Raw genomic sequence first — 22260 nt, forward strand, 5'->3', positions numbered from 1 at the left:
GGGCAAGGGGGGGGACAAGGTGAGGGAAGGGGGGTAACGGGGGTAGGGAGGGAAGGGGTAGGGGGGAACGAGGGAAGGGGTTGGGCTAGAGGTGGAAGGGGTGAGGGTAGGGGAAGAGGGAAACGAGGATAGGGAAGGGGAAGGGCGGGAGCAAGAGGAAGGGGGGAACAGAGGGAACGGCGAGAACGAGGGGGGAGGGAAGGGGTGAGGGAATGAGGGTTGGGGAAGGGAGGGAATGAGGGTTGGGGAAGGGAGGGAATGAGGGGAGGGGAAGGGGGGAACGAGGAGAAGGGGGAGGGAGGGGGAGGGGAGGGGAAGCGAGGGGTAGAAAAGGGTAAGGTAGGGAACAATTTTGTGGAATGAAACAGCCATGCTGTCATAAGATATGTGCAGACCATACTTCCAGACTGTATCACAGAGGCAATGCCAGTAGATGTCTCCAGGTGTCCTATGTCTACATCCCCATTTCCGTGTGTGTCCCTCCAGGACCTATGTCAGCTAGTAAATGCTGATGCCCCCTACTGGCTGGTAGGGATGACAGAGATGACACGGACGTTTGGTCTGGAGCTCCTGGAGTCGGTCCTCAATGACTTCCCTAGGGTCTTCCTGCAGGTGAATACACAGTACAGTATTATACTTTACAATGCAATACAACTTAATACAATATGATGCAGTAAAGTATGGTATAATGCAATACAACACAATCAAGTATCATCTGCATTGAAATAGAATACAATACAACATCTCATCTCACTGTAGGTGTCTTGTATTTGGACTGTGATCCCCAACTCTGTGGGGGATTGCCCTCTAACCTCTGACCCCTATGTAGCACCAGGAGTTCAGCTTCCTGCTGAAGGAGCGTGTGTGTCCGCTGGTCATCAAACTGTTCTCCCCCAACATCAAGTTCCGTCAAGGCAACAGCAGCGCCGCCTCCCCAGCCCCTGCAGAAAAACCCTACTTCCCCATCTGCATGAGGCTGCTCAGAGTGGTATCTGTGCTCATCAAACACTTCTACAGCCTACTGGTGAGTCTCTGTGGTTATCAAACACTTCTACAGCCTACTGGTGAGTCTCTGTGGTTATCAAACACTTCTACAGCCTACTGGTGAGTCTCTGTGGTTATCAAACACTTGTACAGCCTACTGGTGAGTCTCTGTGGTTATCAAACACCTGTACAGCCTACTGGTGAGTCTCTGTGGTTATCAAACACTTCTACAGCCTACTGGTGAGTCTCTGTGGTTATCAAACACTTGTACTGCCTACTGGTGAGTCTCTGTGCTCATCAAACACTTCTACAGCCTACTGGTGAGTCTCTGTGGTTATCAAACACTTCTACAGCCTACTGGTGAGTCTCTGTGGTTATCAAACACTTCTACAGCCTACTGGTGAGTCTCTGTGGTTATCAAACACTTGTACAGCCTACTGGTGAGTCTCTGTGGTTATCAAACACTTGTACAGCCTACTGGTGAGAGTCAGTTACAGCGATCTACTACCAAGTACTGTGTTCTCTGTACGTACATCATCAAACACAACTACAGTCTTGTGGTGAGCGCCAAAGCAGGAACTATAGTTAGGGTCAAGTCCATTTGAAATTAGGAAGTAAGTTGAAAATTGGAATTTCCTCAAATCCTGTTGTCTTATTGTAGAGCCAGAAATGTGTGGATAGTTAGCTTGGGGAGCTGAGGTGTGTGTTTGTCTGTGTTGCTGTAGGTGACAGAGTGTGAGATCTTCCTGTCTCTGCTGGTGAAGTTCTTGGATGGAGAGAAGCCTCAGTGGCTTAGAGCTGTGGCCGTGGAGTCAGTCCACAGGCTGTGTGTACAGCCACACCTGCTACGGTGAGTAGGAAGAGTGCATACACTGACTTTACCCTACACACACACCTTCATCACTAAACTTACCACATAACTTCAACATATCGCCGTTGATAATGGCTGACCCTGGCCATGACCCCCACTCTCCAAGGGTGTCTCAGGGGGAGTTGGGATTTACAGAAAAACATTTCCAGTTCACACATGCATATAATACATGCTTGTGCATGTGTGTAAAAGGAGAAATATAATCACCCACTAAATAATCATAATAATTATTAGATTCTATGTTCTACACAACCTCCCATCCACTTTCCTAAGTCCCTTCATCTCACCCTCTCCTCTCCCCCTGTTCACCCAGGTCTTTCTGCTTATCCTATGACATGAAGCAGCACTCCACCAAGGTGTTCAGGGACATCGTCAATGCTCTGGGCTCCTTCATCCAGTCCCTCTTTATTGTCCTCAACACAGGAAATCCTGCTGCTACCAACACTTCTACCGGTCAGTAGTGTTGACCTTTCGTGTTATAGCTTTTGACATATAATGTAATGGGAACTTATGGTGAGGTAAAGGAAGGAGTCTAGGATAGGAGTGGTCAACTCAGGAGGGTGCAGGAGAGTGTGGTCTGCAGGGTGCAGGCTTTTGTTCCAACCCAACACTAACAGCCCATTCTTTTTTCCTCCTCTCTCTCCCTATCTCTGTGTCTCCCTAATCTCTCTGTCCCCCTTCCTAGGTGGGTCAGGGGCCCAGGGGGCTGCCCAGGGGGCTGCCCAGGGGGGTCCAGGCGCAGGAGGTCAGGGTGGGAGTCTAACCACACAGGCTGCCTTTGAGTACCGCGGTACCTGGATCCCCCTCATGACCGTCAGTGTTCAGGGCAGCGCCAAGGCTACCTAGTCAGTAGTAATATACACACACACATACACTAGATATCTAGCTATTGCTATCTAGATATAAATTAATAATCCAATTATTACACACAGTAACCATGTTTCCATCCACAGTTTTTATGCAAGTAAAGTCCATATAAAAGAAAAACAAGACAGTTGTGATGGAAAAAGGAAGTTTCGCTACAATTTCATAAATGCCAACAGATCATTTATTCGTTCGACATGGTGGGATCTTATTTGTGTCAGTAAAATTAATTTATTGTGAAAGGTTGATGGAAACAATTATTGACATAATAACCATCATATCAAAGTAAACTTGGAGTCACGCAATGAAATTGTGTGTGGTCTTCCCACTCCAACCAGACTACGCCTCAGGAAACCATACATTTTATTAGGCTACAGATTACATAAGTTATGATGAACTTCACAGGGTGGTGAAAGTGCACGGTGATGGGCTTGATGCTCTTTTCCAATAAATATCAAGGGTCCTATTCTTGTGATATGATGATCAATTGCTTGACTGCCGTTCGACAGATATTCTTGTTCCATAATAATGTAATGTAAACGAACCTAGCTGCACTGTATCTGAACCTAGCTGCACTGTATCTGAGCCTAGCTGCACTGTATCTGAACCTAGCTGCACTGTATCTGCACGTTGTTGGCTAGAGAGCATGTGCCAAGACCAGAGTGGGCACATTCGCTATTTTTAACTATCGTATAGCTGAAAATGCGAGGGAGGGAGTAGCATCTGTTGGCTGTATTTATGAAGAGATTAAACAATGCTGCTGTTTTTATGATATAGACGCTGGTTTGTTGATGCAGGAGAAAGAGTTGTTAGAGTTGTCAGTCAACATCTACCTCAACATTGTGTTTCTGTAATGGACAAATGGTCAGGGACAGCTGATCATGCAGGTGTTTAATACAGGAACAAATATTCAGGGACAGCTGATCCTGCAGGTGTTTAATACAGGAACAAATGGTCAGGGACAGCTGATCCTGCAGGTGTTTAATACAGGAACAAATGGTCAGGGACAGCTGATCCTGCAGGTGTTTAATACAGGAACAAATGGTCAGGGACAGCTGATCATGCAGGTGTTTAATACAGGAACAAATGGTCAGGGACAGCTGATCCTGCAGGTGTTTAATACAGGAACAAATGGTCAGGGACAGCTGATCCTGCAGGTGTTTAATACAGGAACAAATGGTCAGGGACAGCTGATCCTGCAGGTGTTTAATACAGGAACAAATGGTCAGGGACAGCTGATCTTGCAGGTGTTTAATACAGGAACAAATGGTCAGGGACAGCTGATCATGCAGGTGTTTAATACAGGAACAAATGGTCAGGGACAGCTGATCCTGCAGATGTTTAATACAGGAACAAATGGTCAGGGACAGCTGATCATGCAGGTGTTTAATACAGGAACAAATGGTCAGGGACAGCTGATCATGCAGGTGTTTAATACAGGAACAAATGGTCAGGGACAGCTGATCCTGCAGGTGTTTAATACAGGAACAAATGGTCAGGGACAGCTGATCCTGCAGGTGTTTAATACAGGAACAAATGGTCAGGGACAGCTGATCCTGCAGGTGTTTAATACAGGAACAAATGGTCAGGGACAGCTGATCCTGCAGGTGTTTAATACAGGAACAAATGGTCAGGGACAGCTGATCCTGCAGGTGTTTAATACAGGAACAAATGGTCAGGGACAGCTGATCCTGCAGGTGTTTAATACAGGAACAAATGGTCAGGGACAGCTGATCCTGCAGGTGTTTAATACAGGAACAAATGGTCAGGGACAGCTGATCCTGCAGGTGTTTAATACAGGAACAAATGGTCAGGGACAGCTGATTCTGCAGGTGTTTAATACAGGAACAAATGGTCAGGGACAGCTGATCCTGCAGGTGTTTAATATAAGCAGCAGTCCAGTTAAAAATAGTTTGTTAGTAGGAGCTGAACAAGAGTGATTTTGCACGCAGCTCCTTTTGATGTAATATACGAACATTCATGCGCCTCAGCAGGGTAGAGAAGTGGTTCTCAGCAACTGCACACACACTGATTCACATCATGACTTTCTTCCTCCGCCAGTCTGGAGATGTTGGACAAGGTGGAGCCCCCGTCTATCCCAGAGGGTTATGCTATGTCTGTGGCCTTCAGCGCCCTGCTTGACCTGGTCCGAGGCATCACTTCCATGATAGAGAGAGCGTTGGCCAAGGAGGAGGAGGAGGCGGCTGTACGCAGGGAGGCCAACCCAGACCAGAACACCCAGCTTGAGCCTGGTGAATAGAGGGGAGGGGGATGAGGGTCAGGGGTTAGGACCGGGGGGCTTCTCTGGGCCTACAGAAAGTGCTGAATCTTAGCTTGACATTCTGTAGGTGTGCAAATCTTGAACTTTGAAGCACTTTTCTGACCTCTAGTGGCCAATCCAGTACCTACACTTCCTGAGGGAGTTTATCAATGTAGGCTTACCACGGTGATGCACTCTGTTGTCATCCCTATGCAAAAGCTTATGTAGCATTTTTAAATATAGATATCTGTACAAATGTATATTGCTTTTCCACTCTGTTGCTAACTAGTGTTTCTCTGTCAGGGGCCCATCTGGTATGGGAGGAGATGGTCAGTGCATGTTGGTGTGGTCTACTGGCTGCGCTCTCTCTCCTGCTGGACGCCAGGTAAACAACCCTTCTTATAGATCACCTCAAAGTAAATGTATTTTGTATCCCCTCAAATGTATTTTGTATCCCCTCAAATGTATTTTGTATCCCCTCAAATGTATTTAGTATCCCCTCAAAATAAAGGTATTTAGTATCCCCTCAAATGTATTTAGTATCCCCTCAAATGTATTTAGTATCCCCTCAAATGTATTTTGTATCCCCTCAAATGTATTTAGTATCCCCTCAAAATAAAGGTATTTAGTATCCCCTCAAATGTATTTAGTATCCCCTCAAATGTATTTAGTATCCTCTCAAATGTATTTAGTATCCCCTCAAAATAAAGGTATTTAGTATCCCCTCAAAATAAAGGTATTTAGTATCCCCTCAAAATAAAGGTATTTAGTATCCCCTCAAAATAAAGGTATTTAGTATCCCCTCAAAATAAATGTATTTAGTATCCCCTCAAATGTATTTAGTATCCCCTCAAATGTATTTAGTATCCCCTCAAAATAAATGTATTTAGTATCCCCTCAAATGTATTTAGTATCCCCTCAAATGTATTTTGTATCCCCTCAAAATAAAGGTATTTAGTATCCCCTCAAATGTATTTAGTATCCCCTCAAAATAAAGGTATTTAGTATCCTCTCAAATGTATTTAGTATCCCCTCAAAGTAACTTGATAGTTAGACAGGGGAAACTCAAGGTCAGTGTTAAGTTCAGGAGCAACAAAAGTAGTTGAAACTACTGCGCCCAGCAACTAATGTCCCTAGACCATAAGTTGCTGTGTAAGGGGTCTGCAGATGAAACGGTTTTATGATCGTTGTTTTAACGTGGCAGAAAGTGAAGACGTTGTGGCAGTTAGGTTTGTTCCAAACCCATAACCCCCTCTGTCTGGTCCCCCTCCAGTACAGATGAGACTGCGACAGAGAGCATCCTGAAGGCAGAGCTGACCGTGGCGGCGCTGTGTGGTCGCCTGGGCCTCGTGACGCCCCGCGACGCCTTCATCACAGCCATCTGCAAGGCCTCGCTGCCCCCACACTACGCCCTGACTGTCCTCAGCAGTAATACAGCCAACCTTAACAAGGGTCAGTCGTGGATGCTAAACCGACACTGCAAAAAAACATTTTTACTAAACATTTGGGAAGGTAAAACTTTTTCAGTGTAAACTTAAACCACTAAAACAAGATATCAAGTATAAAGAAAATATAATGGTGCTATATACTTTTAAATAAGATCATCTGTGAGAACTAATAATCACCAACATGAAAACTAGACAGTCAGGGAGAATCTAAAATTCCAAAAATGTAATGACATGGGACCCCCAATGATTTTGTTGTTATGTTTAAGCCCGATAGCATAAGAACAAGGCCTAAGCCATGGCCAAATGTGCAGAAGTTAAGGGAATTGGCTTTACAACTGAAAATATTCTCTCCGCTCTGTGGCAAAATGTGTAGAAGTGCGAGAAATTAGCTTTAAAACAGCAACATTTTGTCTCTGCAGCTAAGAAGACAGCCTCTAAAACCGCGCCATTGGCCAAGGCCACTACCACGCACCCTCCAAAAATGTATAGGGGAAACACTGGCGCGTGTACGTCAGTACCCTGCGTGTGTGGGGGTGGTGGGTGCATGCATGTGTGAGCGCGTATGTTTGTTTGCGTTCATAGCAGTCTTCCTTCATGGCTTTGCTGCATCAGCTCTGTGGTAATTATACATACGTGCCTCTGGGGAACTTGACAAGCCGGTGGTAGTTAGTTGTTTATTTGTACACTTAATGCGTTTTTCACCCCAAGTCTCTCTGTATACGTTTGTGAGAGTGTGAAGCTCTAGAGCCCTGGCTGTGTGTGATCTCCATACTAACCACTGTGATGCCCCACTTATATGTCATTAATCCTGGCTGTGCCTCAACTGTTTTCTTGTTCCCTCTAATTAGTAACACAAAGATTAATGTGTCGGGGAGGTCACAGTCTCACACACACACGCTATTTGCATATTTTCTGTGATAGATCGAGCATGCAGAATGGCTTCAGCAGGATCGATGTTTGCTAGGGAGTTAATAAATCAAGTCTCTGTAGCATGTAGCTGGCTTGTCACAGTCACTCAGTGAAGTATATACATGGAAATGACTGGCTTGTGTGTTGTTATCAGGGGTGTTTGCCTGTCTGTGAGATACATCATGAAGAAGAGAAAATAACAAAGTCATCGTGGACCAAGGAGTCTACATCTATTTTTGGACCTACAAAAGATTTGGTCCTTGTGATCATTACTTTTGTTGTGGACTCAAATAAAATGTGTTTTCTCCTGTCCTCCTCAGCCTACTCCATCCAGGGCCAGAGTGTTCAGATCATCAGTTCCTCCAGTGAGTCTCATCAGCAGGTGGTGGCTGTGGGACAGCCTCTCTCTGTACAGCCCCAAGGCACTGTAGTGGTAAGATTACCTCTACTCAACATTACTACAACACCACATCTAAAGGCCACTGTGGTGGTAAGATTACCTCTACTCAACATTACTACAATACCACATCTAAAGGCCACTGTAGTGGTCAGATTACCTCTACTCAACATTACTACAATACCACATCTAAAGGCCACTGTGGTGGTAAGATTACCTCTACTCAACATTACTACAACACCACATCTAAAGGCCACTGTAGTGGTAAGATTACCTCTACTCAACATTACTACCACATCTAAAGGCCACTGTAGTGGTAAGATTACCTCTACTCAACATTACTACAATACCACATCTAAAGGCCACTGTAGTGGTAAGATTACCTCTACTCAACATTACAACACCACATCTAAAGGCCACTGTAGTGGTAAGATTACCTCTACTCAACATTACTACAACACCACATCTAAAGGCCACTGTAGTGGTAAGATTACCTCTACTCAACATTACAACACCACAACTAAAGGCCACTGTGGTGGTAAAATTACCTCTACTCAACATTACTACAACACCACATCTAAAGGCCACTGTAGTGGTAAGATTACCTCTACTCAACATTACTACAACACCACATCTAAAGGCCACTGTGGTGGTCAGATTACCTCTACTCAACATTACTACAATACCACATCTAAAGGCCACTGTGGTGGTAAGATTACCTCTACTCAACATTACTACAATACCACATCTAAAGGCCACTGTGGTGGTAAGATTACCTCTACTCAACATTACTACAACACCACATCTAAAGGCCACTGTGGTGGTAAGATTACCTCTACTCAACATTACTACCACATCTAAAGGCCACTGTAGTGGTAAGATTACCTCTACTCAACATTACTACAACACCACATCTAAAGGCCACTGTGGTGGTCAGATTACCTCTACTCAACATTACTACAATACCACATCTAAAGGCCACTGTGGTGGTAAGATTACCTCTACTCAACATTACTACAACACCACATCTAAAGGCCACTGTGGTGGTAAGATTACCTCTACTCAACATTACTACCACATCTAAAGGCCACTGTAGTGGTAAGATTACCTCTACTCAACATTACTACCACATCTAAAGGCCACTGTGGTGGTAAGATTACCTCTACTCAACATTACTACAATACCACATCTAAAGGCCACTGTAGTGGTAAGATTACCTCTACTCAACATTACTACCACATCTAAAGGCCACTGTGGTGGTAAGATTACCTCTACTCAACATTACTACAATACCACATCTAAAGGCCACTGTAGTGGTAAGATTACCTCTACTCAACATTACTACAATACCACATCTAAAGGCCACTGTAGTGGTAAGATTACCTCTATTCAACATTACTACCACATCTAAAGGCCACTGTGGTGGTCAGATTACCTCTACTCAACATTACTACAACACCACATCTAAAGGCCACTGTGGTGGTCAGATTACCTCTACTCAACATTACTACAACACCACATCTAAAGGCCACTGTGGTGGTCAGATTACCTCTACTCAACATTACTACAATACCACATCTAAAGGCCACTGTGGTGGTAAGATTACCTCTACTCAACATTACTACAATACCACATCTAAAGGCCACTGTGGTGGTAAGATTACCTCTACTCAACATTACTACAATACCACATCTAAAGGCCACTGTGGTGGTAAGATTACCTCTACTCAACATTACTACAACACCACATCTAAACGCCACTGTAGTGGTAAGATTACCTCTACTCAACATTACTACCACATCTAAAGGCCACTGTGGTGGTAAGATTACCTCTACTCAACATTACTACAATACCACATCTAAAGGCCACTGTAGTGGTAAGATTACCTCTACTCAACATTACTACCACATCTAAAGGCCACTGTGGTGGTAAGATTACCTCTACTCAACATTACTACAATACCACATCTAAAGGCCACTGTAGTGGTAAGATTACCTCTACTCAACATTACTACAATACCACATCTAAAGGCCACTGTAGTGGTAAGATTACCTCTACTCAACATTACTACCACATCTAAAGGCCACTGTGGTGGTCAGATTACCTCTACTCAACATTACTACAACACCACATCTAAAGGCCACTGTGGTGGTAAGATACTTTTGTGTATTTAGTGTTTGTGGACACACCTTCAAATTAGCGGATTCGGCTATTTCAGCCACTCACGTCGCTGACAGGTGTATCAAATTGAGCACACAGTCATGCAATCTCCATAGACAAACATTGGCAGTAGAATGGCATTACTGAAGAGCTCAGTGACTTTCAACGTGGCACCGTCATAGGATGCCATCTTTCCAACAAGTCAGTTCATCAAATTTCTGCCCTGCTAGAGCTGCCCCGGTCAACTGTAAGTACTGTTATTGTGAAGTGGAAACGTCTAGGAGCAACAACGGCTCAGCCGCAAAGTGGTAGGCCACACAAGCTCACAGAACGGGACCGCCGAGTGCTGAAGTGCGTGAAAATCGTCTGTCTCTGGAAGCAATGGCCGGGACCCGATCTGTTTGCCGGGAACTTCATGAAATGCGTTTCCATGGCCGAATAGCCTCACATAAGGCTAAGATCACCATGCACAATGCCAAGCGTCAGCTGGAGTGGTGTAAAGCTTGCTGCCATTGGACTCTGGAGCAGTGGAAACGCGTTCTCTGGAGTGATGAATCATGCTTCACCATCTGGCAGTCTGATAGATGAATCTGGGTTTGGAGGATGCCAGGAGAACGCTACATGCCCCAATGCATAGTGCCATCTGTAAAGTTTGGTGGAGGAGGATTAATGGTCTGGGGCTGTTTATCATGGTTCGGACTAGGCCTTAGTTCAAGTGAAGGGAAATCTAAACGTTACAGCATACAATGACATTCTAGACGATTCTGTGCTTCCAACTTTTTGGGGCCCTTTCCTGTTTTAGCATGACAATGTCCCCATGCATAAAGCGAGGTCTGTACAGAAATGGTTTGTTGATCGGTGTGGAAGAACTTGACTGGCCTGTACAGAGCCCTGACCTCAACCCTATTGAACACCTTTGGAATAAATTGGAACGCTGACTGCGAGCCAGGCCTAAACTCCGAACATCAGTGCCCGACCTCATTAATGCTCTTGTGGCTGAATGGAAGCAAGTCCCTGCTGCAATGCTCCAACATCTATTGGATAGCCTTCCCAGAAGTGGAGGCTGTTATAGCAGCAAAGGAGGGACCAACTCTATTTTAAGAACCACAATTTTGGACTGAGATGTTCGATAAGCAGGTGTCCAAATACCTTTTGTCATGTAGGGTGCCTCTACACAACTTTTACTACAACACCACAACTAGAGGGCACCGTATGAGCAAATGTTAGATGTTCACACATACAAACAGTAGTGTTGCATAACTCCATCTCTCCATCTATCAGCTAACAGCTAAGAATATCCAGTGTATGCGGACCTTGTTGAACCTGGCCCACTGCCATGGGGTGGTGCTGGGAACCTCCTGGCAGCTGGTGCTGGCCACGCTGCAGGTACACTTCCACCATACTGTATCCACCATACACCAGAGGAGGCTGGTGGGCGGAGCTGTAGGAGGACGGGCTCATTGTAATGGCTAGAATGGAATAAATGGAACAGTCAAACTTGGTTTCCCTGTTTGATGTGTTTGATACTGTTCCATTTATTCAATTCCAGCCATTACAATGAGCCTGTCCTCATCCTATTGCTCCTCCCACCAGCCTCCTCTGCCACACACACACACTGGTACAGTTTTACACCGTATTATAACCAAGCTGGGATTTTTTTGTTCTGTTCTGATTTATATAGTGGAAGTAGTCTGAGTGAATCACTCTGACTTTTCTCACCACCCACTCCACTCTTCCTGTTCTGTCTATCTCCCACCTTCCCTCTCCTCTCCCAGCACCTGGTGTGGATCCTAGGTCTGAAGCCTGGGGTTGGAGGTGCTCTGAAGCCTGGTCGTGCAGTAGAGGGGCCCAGCACGGTAATACAAGACCACAAATCCATCGCCCTGCCTTACAGTCACACTATAATTAGTGAAATTCTCTTCATCAATTAGCAACAGCCTCCGTAGGGTTTCATTGGCTATTCAGCCTTCAAATCTAGATACCACACTAAGGTACGTAACTCTGCTGGATCCTAACAGACAAACCTGACTCCTCTGATGTCTGTTGGTTACAGGTGCTGACCACGGCTGTGATGACGGACCTGCCTGTCATCTCCAACATCCTGTCTAGGCTCTTTGAGAGCTCCCAGTACTTAGACGACGTGTCACTGCATCACCTGATCAACGCACTGTGCTCCCTCTCTCTGGAGGCTGTGGAGATGGCCTATGGAACTAACAAGGTAACTACTATACGTGCATGTAGCCAGAGCAACAACGTATGACATCCCCATCTTCTGTATGTGCCGCCTTGTGTTACTAAATGTGTAATGCTTATATCCACCGAACCAGTCACTCATATGTTCTGTTCTCGTCCTGTATCCAGGAGCCGTCTCTGTTTGCTGTTGCCAAGCTGCTGGAGACCGGCCTGGTCAACATGGACCGTATAGAGATCCTGTGGAGGCCCCTCACTGGACATCTACTGGAGGTACATCTTCCATTCACTATTATAGACCACCTGTAGACCTTTATATACCATCATAATGGAAGAGGTGGGGAGTGAAGTCCAGGGTTCAAATAATATTTTTGTATCATTTCAAATCTGTACTTGATTGAGCTTGCTTGCTTTAAATGGACCAGAAGAATAATCCCAATACTTGGAACTACCCATCTCCCATTCCAGGCAGGCTCAAGCTAACTTTGAAAGTATTTGAAATATTTCAAATAGTATTTGAACCCAGGTCAATTGAAGTGGTATTTTGGGAAAACTTCAATAGATACTTCTTGAGCCCTTTCATTTCATGGTAATGGTAGTAACTCCCCCGTTTCTAATTCCTTGAGTGGCATCTGTCCTCTGTGTAGTAAAAGTAATACACCTGGTGTGTGTGTGTGTGTGTGTGTGTGTGTGTGTGTGTGTGTGTGTGTGTGTGTGTGTGTGTGTGGTCTGTCTGAAACGAACCGTTCTCTTTTCTCTATCTCCCTCTCTTTTGCAACCCATGTCTGTTTTGCAGAAGGTAAGCTCGGAAACTTCTCCTCCCAATCATTTGCTTTCGCTCTCATTCCCTGTGCCTCTGCCTGGTAATCAATGTGTTGGAGCTGAGAGTATGCAATGTGCAGCTTGCAACACATTTATGTTTGCTTCGCTGTTATGTTTGATCTAAATTTCCTGGCTTGAGTTGCATTTTTGGAACGTAGTTTTTGTTTGTATGCGTACTATACAGCAGTTGTCACCAACCTTCTCTGAGGACAGATCACAGACCGAGATCTATTGCTTCCATTATACTTCCCTTTTTCACACTTTTTTTCAAACGTAATCCTATCCAACATTAACCAATTGGAAACAGTTCTGTAGCAATGAGGTTTGTGCAGTAGGCTATAAGCCCAGTACATTATCACTGCATATTGGCTACGCTTGAATTGTCCTGCCATTGTTGTTCTTCTCAGACTATTTAGAAATTATATTTAAAAATTGTAGGTATATGATCACACTGGAATAGTTCATTTGTTGTATTTCTTGAGGCACAGCTGAGTGAGCATAACAATTAGCTTTTTATTTAATTTTTTGAACTGGACTGATGACCTGCTTCTGATGGTCAGTCTGAGGTGAGGGAGGGAGCAGCTGTGAGGCTGCCTGTCACCTGACTCACCATCTTCCAGCTGATGGCATCACTGCATGAATATTCCTCGATATTAAAAAAGACACAAACCGCAAATAATAGCAATAAAAGTTTATCGAAACATGCATTTTATGGCCTATAAAAGTGTTGAACAAAGTGTTGACAGGGCTGAATAACAACGTAAACAGGAACTTACTCATAAAACAGCTCTTTGCTGTATTCATTCAGTCTCTCTCGTCATGGTTTTGAAATCTCACATTGTCAACTTTGCTGTGTGTTGCAGTCTATGGCTCCAGGAAACTGTGCAGACACAGTGATCTGAGTGATCTGATTGGCCAGCAGTAGGCCTATAGGTGCACTAGATTTGCTCTCTGGGCCTGTTGGGTAGACAGTTTTACCTTCAGGCTCGTGAAATCGTTCAAAATGGGAACACGTTGCCTTCCCCAGGACACTAGGGCTACTGAATCAAGTGCACCTACCGTCAACAGCGCGAAACAATAAATAATAGGAACTCAAGGCTTTATCATTGGGTTTTGTACAGAAATGTTTGGTGATTGATTAGGAATGCCTTGGAGATGGACCGGTTGGTGACCACTGCTATACAGACATCTGAATATACACATCAGCTGTAATGATATGCCAGCCTTTCTAGACAAGTCACATACTTGTTTCATGTTGGGAAATGTGTAGATAACAGACACTTGTGGGGTGTAAAGGATGGTGCTGATATGGCGTCTTAATCACTGTTGGTGTAGCTGTCCAGGGGAATAGTGTAATATGCAACTCGTTGAAAGCCAGCTGATCTCGCCACAGCGTTCATGATTATCTGTCTGTCAAAAGGAAGGACATTATTTAATTCATCACAGGCATAGTGTTTTAACCACCGGGTGGACATACTGTTTGAACAGCCCTGACCCAGATCCCTTTCGCTCTCTCTCTACCCCCCCTTCCTCTTTCTCCCTCTCCATGCTCGTGTACCGTGTGATCTCCCTCTCCATGCTCGTGTACCGTGTGATCTCCCTCTCCATGCTCGTGTACCGTGTGATCTCCCTCTCCATGCTCGTGTACCGTGTGATCTCCCTCTCCATGCTCGTGTACCGTGTGATCTCCCTCTCCATGCTCGTGTACCGTGTGATCTCCCTCTCCATGCTCGTGTACCGTGTGATCTCCCTCTCCATGCTCGTGTACCGTGTGATCTCCCTCTCCATGCTCGTGTACCGTGTGATCTCCCTCTCCATGCTCGTGTACCGTGTGATCTCACCCTCCATGCTCGTGTGATCTCACCCTCCATGCTCGTGTACCGTGTGATCTCCCTCTCCATGCTCGTGTACCGTGTGATCTCACCCTCCATGCTCGTGTGATCTCACCCTCTATGCTCGTGTGATCTCACCCTCCATGCTCGTGTGATGTCCCTCTCTGTGTGATGTCCCTCTCTGTGTGATGTCTGATCTCCCTCTCCGTGCTCGTGTACTGTGTGATCTCCCTCTCCATGCTCGTGTGTGTGTGTGTGTGTGCCTACCCTCTGCTCCCTGCTGCAGGTCTGCCAGCACCCCAATGCCAGAATGAGAGAGTGGGGGGCTGAGGCTGTGACCTCCCTAATCAAAGCTGGCCTGGCCTACAAACACAACCCCCCTCTGGCACAGAACCAGGTACTATTACTACCCCATCTCTCTCATCTTCACCCAGTAACCCAAACACAGGGGATGCTGGAACATTTTCTGTCTAGAAGTTGGAAGACTGTTACAATGCAATGGAAGGTGATAAGATGACTAGCTATTAGTCCACTTCACCATGCCAACCCACCCACATATAGTTGGCATGTTTAGATCTTAAGGACACTCCCTGCCCTCTTTCTTCCTCTCTGTCCCCATCTCGCTCTCTCACGCTCTGTCAATTCCATTTTAATTTATTGGCATGGGAAACATGTTTACATTGCCAACGCAAGTGAAATGGATAATAAACAGGTGTGAAATAAACAGTAAACATTAGAGTTTCAAAGGAACGTTTAAATAAACGTAAATATGGATTGTATTTACAATGGTGTTTGTTCTTCACTGGTTGCCCTCTGTCCCTCCGTCAGAGGCTGCAGCTCCTGTTGTTGAACCCGCTGAAGGAGCTGTCCAACGTGCTCCATGCAGACATCCGTCAGAAGCAGCTGGAGAGCGTGCTGCAGATCCTCCAGAGCCAAGGGGACAGTCTGGGGCCCGGCTGGCCCTTAGTGCTGGGCGTAATAGGGGCCATCCGCAACGACCAGGGGTGAGAGAGTGAGGGAGGGATGAAAGTATAGATGGGAAGAGGGATAACGTTGAAGCGGTGCAGAGATGATGTGCTTCTTTACTATTTTAGTAGTGTTTTGTACGTCTTCAAACAGCTGAAAATAAGAATTTGTGTTCTTAGGAAGATATTTCAGTGGTTTAGATGGTACAATGATTCTCTGCACTATGCATTGCTTGTTTTGTCACATAAAATAAAATGAGGCAAACTATTTAATTTATTTTAGCAGCCAGGAAATGGCAGAGTGATTTCTGCGTAGTGCACCTTTAATTGATCTCGCCTGCTGTATTTCCTCCTGTACCCCAGAGAGTCATTGATCCGAACAGCCTTCCAGTGCCTGCAGTTGGTGGTGACTGACTTCCTCCCCACCATGCCTTGCGCGTGCCTCCAGATCGTAGTGGACGTAGCTGGCAGCTTCGGCCTCCAGAACCAGGAGCTCAACATCAGCCTCACCTCCATAGGACTCCTGGTGAGACTGAACACACAATGACTAACACTAACCCTAACTCAACATCAGCCTCACCTCCATAGGACTCCTGGTGAGACTGAACACACAATGACTAACACTAACCCTAACTCAACATCAGCCTCACCTCCATAGGACTCCTGGTGAGACTGAACACACAATGACTAACACTAACCCTAACTCAACATCAGCCTCACCTCCATAGGACTCCTGGTGAGACTGAACACACAATGACTAACACTAACCCTAACTCAACATCAGCCTCACCTCCATAGGACTCCTGGTGAGACTGAACACACAATGACTAACACTAACCCTAACTCAACATCAGCCTCACCTCCATAGGACTCCTGGTGAGACTGAACACACAATGACTAACACTAACCCTAACTCAACATCAGCCTCACCTCCATAGGATTCCTGGTACGACCGCAGTATGTGGCATATATTGTTTTATATCCTATATAGTATTGAGTTTGTTGATACTGTTATAATTGCTGTTGCGTTCCCCCAAGGTATTACTTTTCTAGTATTTCAACAATGATTTTTGAAAGTGACTGTCTGCTAGTGATTTCAGTCAACCTCTCTCCCTCCCCCTGTTTTCCCCACAGTGGAACATCTCCGACTACTTCTTCCAGAGGGGCGAGGCCATCACCCAGGAACTAGAGAGGGAGGAGGCCGCGCTGCAGAAGCAGGCTCAGGAAAAGGGTGAGCCCTTGAACAGGCCCTTCCACCCGGCCCCTCCCTTCGACTGCCTGTGGCTGTGTCTGTACGCCAAGCTGGGCCAGCTGTGTGTGGACCCCCGGCCCGCCGTCAGGAAGAGCGCCGGTCAGACCATGTTCTCCACCATCGCTGCCCACGGCACCCTGCTGCAGCAGCCCACCTGGCACATCGTGGTCTGGAAGGTACCGTCTAGTCACTAACAGTAATCACATGAATGATGCATGGCTGTAGACTCATACTGGAAGCTATTCAATCGTTCAGTCACTGGCCGTCGTCTATCAAAGAAACATGCGGTCAAATAGGATTGTACGTTTGGGATCTGTCCATTTGAACCTGATCATACGTTATTAAGTCCTGCTGCTAATACTTGAAACCACCCAGTATGATTTTAACAACCTTATTGGTCATCTGCCCTCTGGCGGTCCATAAAACCAGGTTCTGTTCCACCTGCTGGACTGTGTGAGGAAGTCTTCCTCTACGGCCGATAAGGAAAAGATTGAGTCAGGGGGCGGGAACATCCTCATCCACCACTCACGGGACACAGCTGAGAAACAGTGGGCGGAGACCTGGGTGCTGACGCTGGCAGGGGTGGCTCGTATCTTCAACACCAGGAGATACCTGCTGCAGCAGCTAGGTGTGTGTGTCCCTGTCTGTGTGTGGTCATGTGTTTTTATTTCAAGCTTTTTTCATTCATCTCTTATGTCTATACTCAATGACAGGAGGAGGAAGATTAGTGATTTATGGACAGTGCTCCTCCTCCTCATTGCCCTGTCCCCACGCATATGCAAAATACTAATTTAATGAATAGGCCCCAATATTTTCCTCTTCTTACCTGGTTCTGTGTTCACTCCACAGGTGACTACTTCAAGGCGTGGGAGGTTCTGTTGGACCACATCCAGTCTGCTGCCCTCAGTAAGAACAGTGAGGTCTCCCTGGCCGCGCTCAAGTCCTTCCAGGAGATCCTCCAGATCGCCACACCCATCAAGGACTCCGCCATGCCCACCGACGCTCTGGCTGCCATGGGTGTTCCCCCCGTCCTCATCGACCCCCTCAGCTCCCCGGGCCCCGGCAGACCCCTGCTGCGCTCCGACTCCATGCTGGAGAGGCTGACGAGCTACAACGGCGCCGAACTCCAGGCCCCTCCCCCGGGGGAGGAATCGGCACTGGAGGATGCGGCGCTGTGGTGGTCGGCGTGGAATACCTGGTACCGGACGGGCACAGACAGCACGAGGCCCCCTAGTGGCGGGACGGGGACAGACAGACCCTCCTTCATCCCCAGCCAGCCCTTCCTGACAGCGTTAGTCCAGATCTTCCCTGCCCTCTACCAGCACATAAAGACTGGCTTCAGCATGGAGGACCTGAGGAAACTGGGGGTGATCCTCCACGGGGCCGTGTCCATACCCATCAGCAGTGACGCCTCGCCCTTCATCCTGCCCTCTTACACCGAGGCTGTCCTCACCAGCCTGCAGGAGGCCGTGCTCACCGCGCTCGATGTGCTGCAGAAGGTGGGTGGGCCGCAGCACAAACATTGTAACATTTTTAAAGCCAATCCACCCACATACACACACACACACTTAAATGCTCTCAAAGTTCCCTTTTTATTAGATGGACACGGTTGCTATTCCTTTGTTGTCCTCTGTTATGGAAACTAGCACATTGATTTAAAGGGTCATTGTTCCTTTTCTCCTGACCTACTAATGGACAGTATATGACTGTGTAGCATAACCTTGTTTAGCCTGATGGTAGTTAGTGAGGTTCCCTGGTTCTAGTGAAGTCAGTAGTGAGTGAGGTTCCCTGGTTCTAGTGAGGTCAGTAAGTGAGGTAGATCCCTGGTTCTAGTGAGGTCAGTAGTGAGTGAGGTTCCCTGGTTCTAGTGAGGTCAGTCGTGAGTGAGGTTACTGTCTCTCTGTCTGCAGGCCATCTGTGTGGGCCCAGAGAACCTGCAGGTCATGTACCCAGCCATCTTTGAACAGCTGCTCCTCTTCGTCGAGTTCTCCTGCAAACCCCCCCAGTACGGCAAGATGGAAACCAAACATGTGGCCAACGCTAAATACAACCAGGTAAAGAATCACAATCTCTCTCTCTCTGCCGTTGTCTTTCTGACGCTTTGTGTGCAAGTCTGTCTCTCTCTCCTCGATACCTCAGATATTTTCCATTGATATGGAATGTTGAAACATTTTCTATCCCAGTCATCCGTTTCTTTCCAGGCTTTCTGAAAATGGTCGTCTCGTGACATTAATTAAGCCCTCCCCTTTCCTTTGTCTGGTCCTCATTTGCTCTGCCCCCATTGATCTAATCAAAAGACACACAGCTAGGTCTTTTAAACCGCATCAGCAGCCATAAACTATCTCTCTTCTTTCTCTCTCTCATTCCCACCAGTTCCTCAGGCTGGCAGCACTCTAGCCCCTCAGGCTGGCAGCACTCTAGCCCCTCAGGCTGGCAGCACTCTAGCCCCTCAGGCTGGCAGCACTCTAGCCCCTCAGGCTGGCAGCACTCTAGCCCCTCAGGCTGGCAGCACTCTAGCCCCTCAGGCTGGCAGCACGCTAGCCCCCCAGGCTGGCAGCACTCTAGCCCCTCAGGCTGGCAGCACTCTAGCCCCTCAGGCTGGCAGCACGCTAGCCCCCCAGGCTGGCAGCACGCTAGCCCCCAGGCTGGCAGCACGCTAGCCCCCCAGGCTGGCAGCACGCTAGCCCCCCAGGCTGGCAGCACGCTAGCCCCCCAGGCTGGCAGCACGCTAGCCCCCAGGCTGGCAGCACGCTAGCCCCCAGGCTGGCAGCACGCTGGCCCCTCAGGCTGGCAGCACGCTAGCCCCCAGGCTGGCAGCACGCTAGCCCCTCAGGCTGGCAGCACGCTAGCCCCTCAGGCTGGCAGCACGCTAGCCCCTCAGGCTGGCAGCACGCTAGTCCCTCAGGCTGGCAGCACGCTAGTCCCTCAGGCTGGCAGCACGCTAGCCCCTCAGGCTGGCAGCACGCTAGCCCCTCAGGCTGGCAGCACGCTAGCCCCAGGTGACCTTTTTCCGGCTTTCGGCAGGTATCAGACCAAGTTCATAATTCTTCCCTTTTGAAGGACAAGTGAGATTCACTTAACTCGTACAACCCTTTTTCTTTAAGTAGGCTATTGGATGATACCTGCTTTGTTCACACTGAGTTTGTAACACAAGGGAATCTTTAAAACAAAGCTAGGATCTCATCTCAGTGTTATCCTCACTTGTTTGTATTCTCCCACTTACATAAAAAAAGCCTGTCGAACAGTTTGGTCTTTGATGAAATCATCTGGTGTAGCAGCTGCTGATGCAGTATGTTGTATTGATGAGTGCTTTTGATTTCATGGTGGTGGCTGAATCAGCTATGCTAATTAATGCTATCGCTCCTCTCACCAGTAAAAGCTCCAAGTCTGTCAGTCATTCATACTGTCAGTCAGTTTTGTTGTTCAATCAAACCGTTAAGAAACATGATTGCCACTTTCAGTCAATTGGTCAGTGGCAACAAGTTGGTATAATAACACCAGGCACCAGCAAACAAGTTAACTCCAACCTTCTTCTCGTTGTTCTGTTTTTGTCGTACTATCCATCTACTCACTGGGTCAACCTTTAGATCCAGCTGTTTACACCGGTGAGTTCCACCTCCCCCTTCAGCCTCCTTTAGTACTGTACTCAGCTGTGTTACTGTTCAATGGTCCCATCACTACTACAGTAGATGAGGCATTTCACCCACCGCATGCATGGTAAGACGTTGTCTACATCATCTCCCTCCATGTTACCTACCTACCCCTATCTGTTCTGTCCGTCACTAACCAGTCCCTCCAGGATTTCGCTTGGATTTTTTGTGAAATTTGCAGGCCCAAATTCTTGATTTTGCTGCTGCAATTCTGACATTTTGCATGGCGATATGCAATGATGTTTTTGTCCGATTCGTCACAACAATTCTGTCAAAGAGTTTGTTGACATGTGAGTTGATTGAACCATATTATGCGGTAAATGACAGGTGAGTTGTTGACATTGCGAGCCCTCTTTGTGTTCTGTGGTCATGGATCAGTTCTATGTGATAATTCTGCAATGGTTTGACTGTTTTATGCGGAAATAGTGCGACGATTGGTCAAATCTTCAAGGCCTCGAATAATATGCTGGGAATTGTTGATTTTGCTAAAAGAAAATGATCACGGAATCCTGAAGAGGCTGACTAACCAGTGGATTTTCCGCTCTCTCTGAATCTACTACCTACCTGTCAAGTCCCATCCTCCTATCACTTATCTTACTGACTGTTTGTGCCGTGTTGTCCATATTTGCACATGTACAGTAGTTCTACTACAAGTTATATGGTTCTTTGCTCCTCTTAGTCTTTGAATGGAGGGATGTTTTCAGCTTTAGTTAACTCTCTCTCTGTCTGTGTGTGTGTGTGTGTGTGTGTGTGTGTAGGCAGAATGGGTTGCCTTAAACTACGTGCCCTTTGCTGAGAGGTCCCTGGAGGTGGTGGTGGACCTCTACCACAAAACAGCCTGTCACAAAGCTGTCATCAACGAGAAAGTCCTACAGAACATCATCAAGGTGCTGTCTCCAACATCACCAAGACATGTTATTTTGTTTATACGTGTTCATGTAAAAGGAGTTGCTTGGAAGCTTGAACTTCTAGTGCTGGTTCTGGTTGTGAAACTACTACTCCCTAATTTAAAGATTCTAAAAAATCTTTCATATCTCCCATTAGTCTATCATACTCCAGTGACTAGTGTTTCTGTCATAAACAAGCTGCTCTTTGTCGTGGGAAACAACATCTCTTTACAAAGCTGTCAGGTGTTCCTCTATTGTTTCCTGTGGGACAATGACATACCAAGTTGTTTCCCAACAAGCCCTGGTCTGGTGTGTGTGGGACAATCTGACTCCCATTATCTTCTGAAAGCAACTCCCAGAACTACTACTCTGCTACGACCTCATTAGAGTTATTCTATGGATGGGTTCAAACCAACCCTCCTCTCCCTCTCCTGAGAACGGAGGTCATAGCCATAAAATCCTAACCTTTGGGAGGCCAGCTGTGTATGGAATGAGGGAGCCGTTTCTGTTGCGTTGCTTATTCTTTCCCTGGTTTTGAGACTAAAATGCATAGACATCGATGGCTCAAGACCATCATTGTTTAGATGTGTCTGTGATTGATGTTATACCTGCAGGTCTCTGCGTCATTAGTGAGTCACACACACAAGACCATCAGGAATAGTTTGTTTTCCCTCCTGCGCTAGCAGATCGAGCACTAGGCAAGTCCATACGTTGTGTTTCCAACGCCACTTCCCCTCTCGTTACAGAGAATATGCTACACGTTATCTCA

At 46.7% G+C, this 22260-nt stretch overlaps 1 protein-coding gene across 1 annotated transcript in view; it reads left to right on the top strand.

The window, feature by feature from the left end:
• Nucleotides 1-22260, top strand: part of LOC135556570 (protein MON2 homolog) — a 58571-nt gene that overhangs the window by 23073 nt on the left and 13238 nt on the right. The window contains exons 7-29 of the mRNA XM_064989876.1: nucleotides 487-612; nucleotides 830-1024; nucleotides 1710-1834; nucleotides 2169-2308; nucleotides 2541-2700; nucleotides 4781-4971; nucleotides 5283-5364; nucleotides 6253-6431; nucleotides 7657-7769; nucleotides 11175-11279; nucleotides 11669-11749; nucleotides 11947-12111; nucleotides 12255-12356; nucleotides 12880-12882; nucleotides 15024-15134; nucleotides 15566-15741; nucleotides 16066-16228; nucleotides 16837-17130; nucleotides 17384-17582; nucleotides 17804-18453; nucleotides 18865-19008; nucleotides 20542-20559; nucleotides 21363-21491. Of these exons, the coding sequence (XP_064845948.1) occupies nucleotides 487-612; nucleotides 830-1024; nucleotides 1710-1834; nucleotides 2169-2308; nucleotides 2541-2700; nucleotides 4781-4971; nucleotides 5283-5364; nucleotides 6253-6431; nucleotides 7657-7769; nucleotides 11175-11279; nucleotides 11669-11749; nucleotides 11947-12111; nucleotides 12255-12356; nucleotides 12880-12882; nucleotides 15024-15134; nucleotides 15566-15741; nucleotides 16066-16228; nucleotides 16837-17130; nucleotides 17384-17582; nucleotides 17804-18453; nucleotides 18865-19008; nucleotides 20542-20559; nucleotides 21363-21491 (3651 nt within the window). The remainder of the gene's footprint in view (nucleotides 1-486; nucleotides 613-829; nucleotides 1025-1709; nucleotides 1835-2168; nucleotides 2309-2540; nucleotides 2701-4780; nucleotides 4972-5282; nucleotides 5365-6252; nucleotides 6432-7656; nucleotides 7770-11174; nucleotides 11280-11668; nucleotides 11750-11946; nucleotides 12112-12254; nucleotides 12357-12879; nucleotides 12883-15023; nucleotides 15135-15565; nucleotides 15742-16065; nucleotides 16229-16836; nucleotides 17131-17383; nucleotides 17583-17803; nucleotides 18454-18864; nucleotides 19009-20541; nucleotides 20560-21362; nucleotides 21492-22260) is intronic.

Source organism: Oncorhynchus masou, chromosome 15, assembly GCF_036934945.1.
Source record: "Oncorhynchus masou masou isolate Uvic2021 chromosome 15, UVic_Omas_1.1, whole genome shotgun sequence".
NCBI classification, from domain to species: domain Eukaryota; kingdom Metazoa; phylum Chordata; class Actinopteri; order Salmoniformes; family Salmonidae; genus Oncorhynchus; species Oncorhynchus masou.